Below are 12,168 nucleotides of genomic sequence, written 5' to 3' on the forward strand. Positions count from 1 at the left end.
ACTCGGCGAGTCGAGACCGGAGTCTCTTACATTGGTGACGAGTGCAATCTCCGCTACGCCGCCCAGCCGCCTGGGTAAGAGTTTCTTATCTGGGTAAGAGTGCTCTCGACCACTCTTAGAATTTGGTCTTGCCTGAGAGAAAAGCAACAATAAGAAAACATTGCTGAATCCCAGGTAAGAACAAAATAAGAGGAAATGCTAGTTAAGAACGAAATCGGTTCTTATATCGCTTCATGAATGAGGCCCAATGACTGTAGGACCATGAATTAGGAATAATTACAAATAGGGTAGGGGTGAGAGGATACATCGTTCCAGATCAATACATCGCTCTAATTATCAATGATCCAATAGGATCGATGCAATGTAAAAAGATCGGTTCATATCGATACTCATTTTGAAAATCCCGTGGCAAGTCTTGTATACGCCACAAAAGCAGTAGCATGTGAAACGCCCGTGTGTGTAGACGTTACAGCAGGGCTACAGAGTGCGCCTATTTGGTCGCATTTTTCGACAGGAAATAAGTCCCTGCTCTTTGTAGTGAGCCTGGACTGATTTTCAGGACTCGTGACTCGACTTGGACTTGAGCACTGACTCGAGCATTGACTGCATTCAGACTCGGAAGGTGCAGACGAGGACTCGGACATTAATTAATTGATTAATAGTTATTTATTTATTTTTGTAATAAGCCCTAATCATTTGGCATTTGTTTGGCTATTGTGTCACAAAGTAAATAAACAAACTCCCTTTGAAATGGTGACCGCTGTGTCATTTATCTTTAATGTAGACCTTTTTTTATTTGTATGTCAGATCAGACTCAACCTTGATGACTTGGACTAGGGTAATGGGGAATCAACTCGGACTCTGGCTCTTCTTTGGTGACTCGGACTTGGACTCGGACACTGGGGACTCGACCTCGAGATTTAGTGACTCGATTACAACACTGTCTGCGCTATACTAAGCCCCATCTGTATGAAAACCTCAGGCTCCACTACATTGGTTCTTTTTGCAAACTCAGACTCTTTAATAGAGTCCTCCGATGATTGAAAGCTGTGTTATGGGGTACTGTGGGAGTCTTGGGTGACTGACCTGGACCGTGACCTGGACCGGGTCTTGGAGCGAGCGCTGACAGTCTTCTTCTCCTCCGCCTCGATGATCTCCTCCATACCGTCTGGGCCATCGTCGAGGTCCATGTCCATGTCCTGAAAACAAGTCACACCACCATCCCTTAACGTGGCAATACAAGATAGTACACGCCAGAGAGCCATATCACACAATGATCAGTGATCACAGTGTCCAATACAACATAGACTACTAACTGCACTACTGTCACTCACCAGTCAACATAATAATGTGTCAAATCATCATCATCATCATCATCATCATCAGCAGCAGCAAGACGGTCAGTCTATAAATAGAACCTTACTGTAGGAAGTATGATTTTTAATGTTTGGTAATGGTTTGGTAATAGTCATCCATACTTGTTGTTGGTTGTCGATGGAGTCATCCAGTTTGCTCTCTGGCTCAGGGTGCTGTTGCTGGCCGCTGCTCTGGGCCATCATGACAGAGTTCTCCTGTCCATAGATGGAGTCCTGCCCCTCCATGCCCATAGACTGAAAGCAGAACAACTGTATGTAACGGAACGTAAACCAAATGCGTCCACATTTTTATAAGATTCTATCACATTTTCATAACAAAAGCACCCTGCGCCGTTTTCATTGAGGTTTCTTACAAATTAACGATGCTCTATGTTGTCCTTTATATGCCGATTATCATTAGAATCTTAAATTGTACCATATGTCCCCCTTTAGACAACATATGTAACGCTACCAGCGCACTTCTGTTAAGATAATTAGTTTACCATTCGCGGTCGCTATACCGAGGTCGCAGTAATAGTTTACCGCTGTTCAGATCACGTCGAAGAATATAGACACATCCCAGTGACCTGCGACCTGTGCTAACGCTCTTGGGAAATGCAGTGTTGTAGTTTTCAACATTTTCACCTTTTAATTTTAATTTTTATTATTTTTTTAACTATCTTTTTTCCCCCTCCTTTTTCCGATTTTTCTCCCATCGCACCCTTCCTGGTTGTTGCGCACTTTCCCCTACCGTTGGTCCGAGAGACCGGAGACTGTCACATGCTTTCCTCCGACGCATGTGCAGCCAGCCAGCAGGCCAGCCTGGCCGCGCAGATTCTCACCGGGGAGAGTGTAGCGTGTGGGAGGCCGCACTATCTCTCCCTAGATCCTACCCTTGCTGAGCAAACCCATTCTAGAGATTCCCACTTTTTACTGGGAGTGGGGCGTGGCCGTATTTGGTCCCAGACAATAAGAGTGGCTGCAATTGGTCACCGTGACGTTATGTTACACTGGTTATAATGGAGTTGAGGGACACAAGTAAGAACAGTAAAGGCTTTAAAAGACAGCTTGCAGCAAAGGCTTTCACAGGGAGGGACCAGATGCAGCGTCTGGGTGCCTGGACTAGCAGTAGTAGGGTGGACGTGGTACCTTCTGCTGATGCTGCTGCTGCTGGTGGTGGTGTTGTTCCATATGCTGGTGTTCCATCAGCTGCTTCTGGAACTGCTCCAGGTTCTGCTGCTGCAGCTGCTCAGCCAGCTGGTGAAACAGGGAACTGTTGATGGACTCAGACACCATGGGCCTGGAGAGGGACACACGGCAGAGGGTCAGCAGAGGGAGGTGGTGGTGCAGGACGAGTAATAACGCTTGATTAACAAATATAATGAGGCAAAGCGGACGGGGTGCGATGAGTCATACTCACAGCTGAGACGACGAGCCGTCCTTTTTGGAATCGTCGTTGTGCTCCGAATCGTTCCCGAAGTCAAACTGGCCCAGAAGTTTCTACATCAAAGAGACAAGGACTTCAGTAAATTAACTAATCATCTGAGGGGACATCAAATCACATACACTGCGCTATAAATATAACTGCTCGCTTTGTGATAAAAGCACCAGATTTTGGCAGATGTGTTGATATATTGGAAACAAAACTGAATATTGGGGCCATCACTATCATGGTAATGTTGGCTTCTAGCAAGCAAGAAAACGGTAACATCTTAACACTTTCCTTTTTACCCCCTTGAATGCCGTCACCCACTTCAATGTTAGCGTTAAAAACGCATAATCTATGTTTTAAATTATGGCTATGTGTATGGCTATGTGTCTAATCTGCCCGTCGCTTATCAATGACTTGTTTGCAGTCAACATTGTCGAAACAGTTTTTTTTTTGTGGTTTCTTTTTATATATATATATATATATATATAAATAATCGTTCATATCCTTTTTATAGCATTTCGAAAAGCTATCGTTCTCTCGAAAATTTCCAGAAAATGCCCTCATAAACGGCATTTATTGGAATATTCTCGAATACACTAGACACGTTGTCATTTGTCGGCCTATTTATGAATCGTTTTCAAAAAACGCTAGATTATCGATAGTATATGTGTACTTATGCACGCTATAGAAGCGAGCTGAGAAATCGATTCTCTCATTTCCTCAACATCACACAACACACATATACACATACGGGACACGCTGTTATCTCAGTGAATACAGCTCCGATTATCCTAAAACTGGTAACAGACTCCTTACCTTAGACCAGATGTTCTCCAAAAAGATTATTCCAATTCCTGATCGCCATTCCAAATATCGATCGCGTTTATTGATTGATTATTGGCTGCTGTAAATATATATTCCACGCTGCTTTCCAACTCGCGATCACTTCCCTCATCATCAGATCCCTCGCCAGCATAATGGAGCCAGTTGGCTCCCCCCACACAGATCCACCAGTCTAATCGAATGGCCTGCAGTTACACAGGGATAGACGATAGGGGGTGGTATTTTCCCAACTGAGCTCCTAGAGGGGCTGCTGTACCAACGGGAGACTCGGTTGATGAAATATGAATTCAGATCGCTAATTAAAAAAAAAAAAAAAATATATACAATTCGCGTCGTCTGCACTCAACGGGGGGCATGATAAGATGACATAACACGTCGCTGGCACTCAAAGTGTTAATGTCAAATAGTTTAGCGTTACCATTAACGCTAAACTGTTATGGTTCAAATAGTATACAGGGATTACACTGGTCTTTTCAAATAACTTAACCAGCATAGTTAATAGCTGCATTCAATGAACTATGTTACATGACATATTATTATGTTAACTACTTGCTACAGCTACAGTTTAATCCAGTTACCGGTACTACTATAACATGTAGAGACAATATCAGTTTTTTCGAATTTCCTTTATTTATTATTGTCTTACATAGTAAAACATGTTTTTCATTTTATCTTCACTCACTTTAATCATATTTGTGGTGTTGAAAACATGGAAACATCAGCTTGGGGTTAGCCAAAGTGTTCTCTGCCAGTAATCGCTGCATTTTGGATAATGGCTGCCTGCCATGGTCATCAGAACACCAATCTACAATGGCCCAATATCCAGATTTCATCTAAATATATTGAGCTATACCAATATATCCAAATCTGGCGCTTTTATCACAAAATAGGTTAGCTATGATGCTCCACTAATATACCTCAAATATACAGTATATAATCCGACTACAAAAACATGCATGATTTACACTCTCTGCAATGCACCAATCATCAAGACGAATGGGTGACTAAGGTGGTGTGGGTACCTTGTTGAAGGAGGAGACCCTCTGTTCTAGGGGGTTGAGGCTGCTGGCGCTGGCGGTAGCGGCGGCAGTGAGTTGGGCTGTGAGGGCCTGTAGCTGCACCACCAGGCCTGCATCCAGGGCCTGCAGCAGGGAGGGCTGGGGCTTCTGTTGCTGCATCTGTAGGCTCTGTACCAGCTGCTGCAGCTAGGAAACCGAACACACGCAGAGAAAGGAGGTCTTGGAATAGGGCTTATCCATAGACAACAGCAAACAAACTGAAGTGTAGTTTTTGTTTAACCAATATAGTGAGAGGCTTTTAGGAGTGTTACCTGTTGTCCCTGAGGACTCTGTAGGATCTGAGCCACGGCGGCCACAGTGTCCGTGTTGGAGATGTGAGCGGCCCAGTCAGGCAGGCCCTGCACTATGCTGGCCGGGGTGGCCGGGGTAGCCGGGGTACCTGGAGCAGGACAGACGAGGGTGAATTAGGAACTGTGTCATGTTGGTTGAAAAGAGGTCACTTAAAACACTGCCGTTTGACCACAAGATGTCAGTCTAGGCTTCTAGTAACGTGCACGGTTAGGAGGAGTCATATAGCATTGTGTATTCTTTTATTGTAATAGTGTGTGTGTGTGTGTGTGTGTGTGTGTGTGTGTGTGTGTGTGTGTGCGTGTGTATTGTGACTGACCAGGTGTAGCGTTGTTGATGGCAGAAGCGCTGCTGGGCATGACGGGTGTGATGTTCGGAGGAGGCAGCCCTGCTGCCATGTCCAACAGGGGCTGGATGATGTCACTCTTGAAGACCGCATTCTTCTGCCACAGATTGAGCACTCGGACAATCTTACTCTGAAAAAAACAACAATATGGATGGAGAGGGAGCCGTTATCTCAGTCAAATGCCAAAAAGCAACAGAGCACAAGAGCAACTGATTCTAAGATTCTATCAGAGTGCCAGCGTTTCCGTTAGCCGGTAATTACTGGTATTTGACCGGCAAAATCTGTTGAAGTCCGACATATTTAATCCGGTCTTAATGTCCGGTGAAAATAATTCCCTGAGTCTAAGCACAATTTGATTATTTGAATTGTATTAAAATAGGCTAAAATTAAATAGCCTATGCGATGAACGAAACGATCATTACATTTGTTTCCTCGTTGCTTCTAATGACAACGACGTTGTCAGCGAGAGCTTAGTGCTGGGTGTGCAAACTTTTGTGAAGCTGCAGAGCCGGAGCAGCAGCAGCACAATGCAGTATTCCAGCAGTACTCCAATTCAGCCATTTTCAATTCAATGTTGGGTGGGGGGCGCTGCTGTGCGGTCCCCAGAAAAGAGCCAATAACAGCTGAATCAGCTGCTCTGCAGCGCCATACTCTTTGCAAATAAGTCGTTGCGAGGTGGAGAGTCGTCACGCAAACCCACGATAATGTTGCCGTCTCTCTCTGCCAAATTTCTCAGTTCTTCGCTTGATATAATTAATACAAATGTCCAATATAACGGAATTCGTTAGCTCATAAAAATGTGATTATAACAGACTGTTTATTAATGTCGGGCGACTGCCCACAGACACCTATTTGATTTAAAGTTGGCAGCAGCACGAGTCTCTGGACTTATTTTATTTGGAATATAATGACTTTATACGCAAAAGTAGCCTAGTTTTAAGTAAAAATATTATAAATCTACATGCCTTGATGATGTCATTCTTTTGTTTTGTTGTCATTCTTTTGCCTATCAATTGTTTTTAAGCTCAATAAACTCTGACCGGAATTTGACCGGTAGATTGAAATCTACCGGACACTGAGGCCGGCAACAATTTTTTCTAACGGAAACCCTGCAGAGTGCATTAACTAAAGTACAACATACACATGGAGATTGATAAGTATAGTCTACTGTCCCTGTGCACTGTGTTCGTCTTAGGGCTGGGCGATATGGCCTCTAAAGGATATCGCGATATTTTTTGGCTATATCACAATACATATTGCGATATTTTGACATTCCCTCTAAAGCACTTAAAAATGCTTGATTTAACTCTTTGATGCATACAGTCATGCCAATATGATTATAATAGTCCCTGCAACATATGTTTGCATTAAACCATGAAGATGCTTTAAAAAATAATTTATTTAAAAGTTTAAGAGTAGTCTGACACACTAATACTTTTTTTTTTTCTTTTTTAATATATATAAAATAATCTACTGTAAGACCATTTATATAAAAACTCTTGGGTGCCTAAGACTTTTGCACAGTACTGTTTTCTATCCACTTTAGCTAAAAACAGACACTTTATATATACACACTACTGTGAGACAATAATAATCACACACAAAGGGATAATAATGGCTTATAGCAGACTTAATGATTTTATAATATTTCAGATAATGAAATTAAATGTTTATCATCAACTATCCAGTTAGTATTTATATTGTAACGTGTGGCCACTTTAAATCATTGAACGGGGAGGGAGAGCGAGAGAGAGAGCGAGCGAGCGAGCGAGTGCGCGTTTGAGCGTTCTAATGTGCCGTAGTTCAGGGGTTCCCAAACTTTTCAGGCCGCGACCCCCAAATAACGGTGTCAGAGAGCCGCGACCCCCACTATTATATGAGAGAGAAAAAAATTAAAAAGTATATATTTTTTTAACACTTTCTTCGACAGGCTTATGTACATCATTATACCCCTCTCTGCCAGCTCTATTTGTCTATGGAGAAGTTCCCCTTCTTTGCAGGGCTATAACTTTTTAAATTGTATTGCTAAATTGACATTACTATGGCCCATTCAACGTCAATTATCTATCGTTCAGGACGTAGGAACGTTATACTTTTTCATTCACATATTCATACTAAAATACGGTCTAAAGTATAAATATGTTTATCGTTTTCTGCAGCTTTCTCCAGAACGTGATTTATAGCCCTAAATGAATTATATTGATGATCAAATACAGTTTGATAGCGATCTGCGCGAGATAAAAAAAATTCAAATGGACGTGCTTCTAGAAGTTACTACTTATCATCTGATGTTGACCAGATGGGGGGGGGGGGGGGGGTCGTTTATAATTCCGTGGCCAACGTTAGATGATTCATCTAGTGTGGGTGATATGAGCATTAGAGCAGTTTATATCGAACATGGTAAAAAAAAACGCTGAATCTTACCCCAGTCTCCTCGGGCCGCTGGGCGATGAGCAAAAATATTCCTATTATGGGATGTAGAAATATGCGATCCATTTCCAGGTTGTATAATAGTATATACGTCCAAATCATGTTGTTTATGGAGTTATTGGTAACGGATTGCTATCCATTGTGTCTAGCTCGAGTCCCGGGACTATTAGCGAGTGATCGGACCGAATTGGAATGAGCACCAGCTTCCGTTTCCTGTTTCCGGATTGGGCGATCCGCCGATCGGCCACCAGATGGCGCTCTTGAACCGTTGGAGAGTTGAGAGGGGATCAACAGTAGATCTCAAGTCTCCGGGGGAGAAATATGATTGCGATCACAGATTTTTGAAATATTGATCTCAATGACGTGTTACGGCGTAATTGGCAGAATTAGCATGGCGGGGAATGACGAGTTTAGGCGTCTCTGGCAGAGAAAGTGTTAATATAAATGGAAATTAGGTATGTCCGATATTATCGGCTGACCGATATTATCGGCCGATATCGGCAGTAAAATGTGATATCGGAAAATATCGGTATCGGTTTAAAAAAAAGAAAAACAATAACAATATTTGTTATATATATATCCAGTGAAATCATTAGTTACCTGAAATTATTCAGTTTTTGGGGGGGGGGGGGAACCCTGCATATATCGGTATCGGTTGATATCGGTATCGGAAATTAAGAGTTGGACAATATCGGAATATCGGCATCGGTAAAAAAGCCAATATCGAGCATCCCTAATGGAAATGTATGGTTGAAACATGCAAACGTTCAAACGCACACACATTAATAAGCATTGGAGGCTTTTAACCAGGGCCGGACTGGGGAAATCATTAAGGCCAGGAAATATAGTGCAAAATATAGCCCCAGTCAGGCCACTTTTTAAGCAGGGGGTCCCCTATCAGGACATTTTTTGTTACAAAGACTTAATTTCCTGCATTCTGGTGCAGGAATTTTTTTATTTGTACCCTTTAAATGCCAGTGTTTGTGATGGCATCACAAATTATTGTTAAAAAAAATTGCTAGCATATGTATGATTAGCAACAACACTGATTTTGATGGATTTTCTGTTTTTTTTTTATGTCGGATTGAAAAAAATACAATCTTTTAATTCAACTTCAGCCTTGATCATAACACCACATATTCATTTTATAATTCTAACCCTTTAAATGCCAGTGTGTGTGATGGCATATATTTGCAATATATCAAATGCAAAGTAGATTTTTCTGGGGGGGATTATTACAGGCTAGCATGTGTCAATGATTAGCAACAACAGTTTTTTGTAAGGGTCCCGCCTCCACCAATCACATGCAGCTCCCTTTGTGTGTGTGTGAGAGCAAGAGAGAGAAAGAGATAGTTCTCCAACTTGTGTGAGTTGCAGTGATCTCCTGGTTGTTCCCCACCTAGGTTATCTAACTATTGTGCTGCTGCAACTAGAAACACTGGCCTGCTTGCTTCTAAGTTCAGTGGCCTGACTGCATAAAAAAATAAAAATAATCATCTGGCGAACCCCCCCCCCCCCCCCGTCCCCCCCGTCTAATGAAATGACAATTGCTCGTCATTGAAGGTCCGAGCTGGTCTGTGTCTAATGAAATGACAATTGCTTGTCATTGAAGGTCCGCGCTGGTCTGTGTCTATAATGAAATGAGAAGAAAGCGCTGCGCTAAAGCAAGTCGGTCCGTGTTGATAGTTTGTTTCTAGCCACGGCGGCTAACTGACGTTACAACATATACTCGATGTTCACGATATATAAATTTACTACATCTCACGTAGAACAAGCCACGATACATCGAGTATACTCTATATATCGCCCAGCCCTAGTTCGTCTGTCGCACTGCTGATCTTTGGTAGGTTGTTGAGGTGTGTTGTTGTTGTACTGTTGCTGTACAGTCATCAGTCTGTCTGGCCAATTAAGTGTTTTTGATTCATAGTCATATTATTATAGTGTTTCCCCTATTGCCTTGGCGGGGCGGGTCGCCCCGCTAACGGGACCCCCCCCCCCCCCCCCGAAAAAGTTATAATAATAAAAAAAAGCATACATTTTATTTTTATTTTCTAACACTTTTTTTTTAATTAAAGTTTGCTTTAATCACAGTAACGTTGGCGAGCTAGCTAAATTATACATACATCGGTTTTCATATAAATCAATCAATTCACTAAAACTTTAAAACGGTGGTGCGGCACGGTCTAAGGAGACACAGAAAAAAACCTACCAAATCCATTCCAAGAAAATCCTGTGGGAAACACTGTCCCTGTATTGTAAATAGTTGTGTGTTGTCACTACTGTATGTAAAATTGTAAATAAGTTCATTTATGCGTTAATATTTATTTACCAAATTTATGTGCAATTGTTTCATTTCAGCTCAGTGTAGAGAAATGCACCGATACTAACAACCGCCTTACGACACTGTTGACACCACGTATCCGTGACACGCGCGCCCCGCGACAACACTAGTAGTTTTGGGGGGCCTACCACCCCCCCTGAAAAAAATCCTAGGGGAAAAACTGTAGGGTATGTTCAGACTTCTGGACAACTACCACCATTTCCTACTTTCCTATCAGTTGAGTCCTCTCAGCACAAACCATGGTGTTCTTCATACTGGGATACACATAGTTCTGGCTAGAAAGCTACAAAACAGATGCAGGTTTTAGCTGTGGGTATTCAGCGTGAAGAACAGCATGTATAGTGCTGAGAAGAACTCTACTGATCAATGTCATCATTGGTAAATAGGATGATGTAAATTCTGAACTTATATCAAGGAGGGTAATTGACCTCAAGCTCCAACCTCTTTTCTTTTGTCTACTGAAGTACACATGCCATACATTATGGGGGTGTACTTTGGTAGAATATAGTTCCTACTAGGGCTGAGCCCAAACATTCGAAGGTTCGGACCTTCCGTTCGTTACGTTGGCACTCAAATCTTAATGAATGGGTTTGAACCTCTTTCTTTATTTTACACGAAAAATGCATATCAGAATGTGATATATCAGAATATCACAGTACTATGTTGTGTTTACAATAATTTTTAAAGTCACGAAAGTCACGCATGAACAGTCGAACACAGATACACAGTCAACGAGGAGGGGTCACCGACATACAATATCAGGAAATTAATCAATGCTATGCACGTTAGTCACGCTATGCATGTTTAGCTTGCTAACGTTAAGATAGCAGGAGCAGTCTGCCAACAAAGATGCTATTTCAACAAATGCATTCACAAAATGGATTACCATCCAAACGTTATTGAAGACTCCTGTGACCAGTAAGTAGATGTACTACTACTTTTACTAACCACTTTTAACGGCAGCAATATGCGCATATGTTCTACGTTATATTGCGTAAATGTGCCTAAAGTCAAGACTTGACAGTACTGAACCGGAAAAATTATTCATACGATTAAAAACGATGGTTCGTCTGTTAGAAAAACCCTGCCGAAGTTCGAATCCGGAAAAACAGGGCTTCGGGGACAGCTCTAGTTCCTACATGAAACTGCTCACAACAAGATCTGTGGATTATCTTGAGTAACCAGGTCATGATTTCTGGAAAGAGACACTGCTTTTGAGTATTTAAAAATGTTTTCTTTTGGCCACTTCAAGTGCCACAAACCGAATGCCATTTAGCTGCATTGTATTGGAGTGATGGCAGAACTAGGCAAATCACACTGAAACTATCAAGATGGATAGGTAGCACTCCAGATATATATTCTTTTCCTCTTTAAAATGTTCTGTGAACTGGGGCGCCCCAGTGGCGAACCACATAGCGCGCTCAGCCGCGACACGGCCGACCCGGGTTCAATTCCCGAACCCGTCGTTATTTGCCGAATGTCTTCCCCCCCCACTCTGTCTCCCATTCCTCCTCTGTCTCTCTCTACTGGACTGCCCAGTAGAAATAAAGCGATAAAACGCCAAAAAAATTAATCTTTAAATTTTTTTCCCGTGAACTGTAACTTTAAGGGAAAAAAATCAGGAATCCTAACATACCTTGTCATCTGAGGGGCAGCGGTAGAGGTACTGGAAAGTTCCGATGATGTTCTTGCTGAAGCGTGGGGCGAACACATCCTTGTCTATGCCAAACTGGTGCCGCGACTGCCTGACGATGGAGTCGATGACGTACAACCCCGGGACCTTGTATTCTGGTTTGCACTGTTGGAACAGAGATGCAATGTACCGGTAAGTGTCACTGAAAGTTCTCTCCAATTTCCATTTAGAAAATGTATTTTAGATTTTGGATTATTTTACTGAAACATGTTCTGTTCTGACCATGACTGAGATGTTAGAACATAGGAATGGGAATCAAATCAAATCAAATTTATTTGTAAGGCCCGACAACACACGTTAATGTCATAGGCCGGACATGTCTTCTTTAAACAAGTCAAGAAGGAACATCACAATAAATCAA

The 12,168-nt window shown here is 42.2% G+C and overlaps 1 protein-coding gene across 1 annotated transcript in view; it reads right to left on the reverse strand.

Moving 5' to 3' along the window:
- The window catches only part of scaf8 (SR-related CTD-associated factor 8), a 111,272-nt gene that overhangs the window by 46,104 nt on the left and 53,000 nt on the right, over nt 1–12,168 (reverse strand). Inside the window, exons 4-11 of the mRNA XM_084311577.1 lie at nt 11,751–11,912; nt 5,317–5,473; nt 4,961–5,088; nt 4,653–4,835; nt 2,776–2,855; nt 2,505–2,655; nt 1,479–1,610; nt 1,087–1,199 (exon numbers count right to left, since the gene is read on the reverse strand). Coding sequence (XP_084167703.1) covers nt 1,087–1,199; nt 1,479–1,610; nt 2,505–2,655; nt 2,776–2,855; nt 4,653–4,835; nt 4,961–5,088; nt 5,317–5,473; nt 11,751–11,912 — 1,106 coding nt within the window. The remainder of the gene's footprint in view (nt 1–1,086; nt 1,200–1,478; nt 1,611–2,504; nt 2,656–2,775; nt 2,856–4,652; nt 4,836–4,960; nt 5,089–5,316; nt 5,474–11,750; nt 11,913–12,168) is intronic.

This window comes from Notolepis coatsorum (genome assembly GCF_963971535.1).
Source record: "Notolepis coatsorum genome assembly, chromosome: 3".
In the NCBI taxonomy this organism is placed as follows: domain Eukaryota; kingdom Metazoa; phylum Chordata; class Actinopteri; order Aulopiformes; family Paralepididae; genus Notolepis; species Notolepis coatsorum.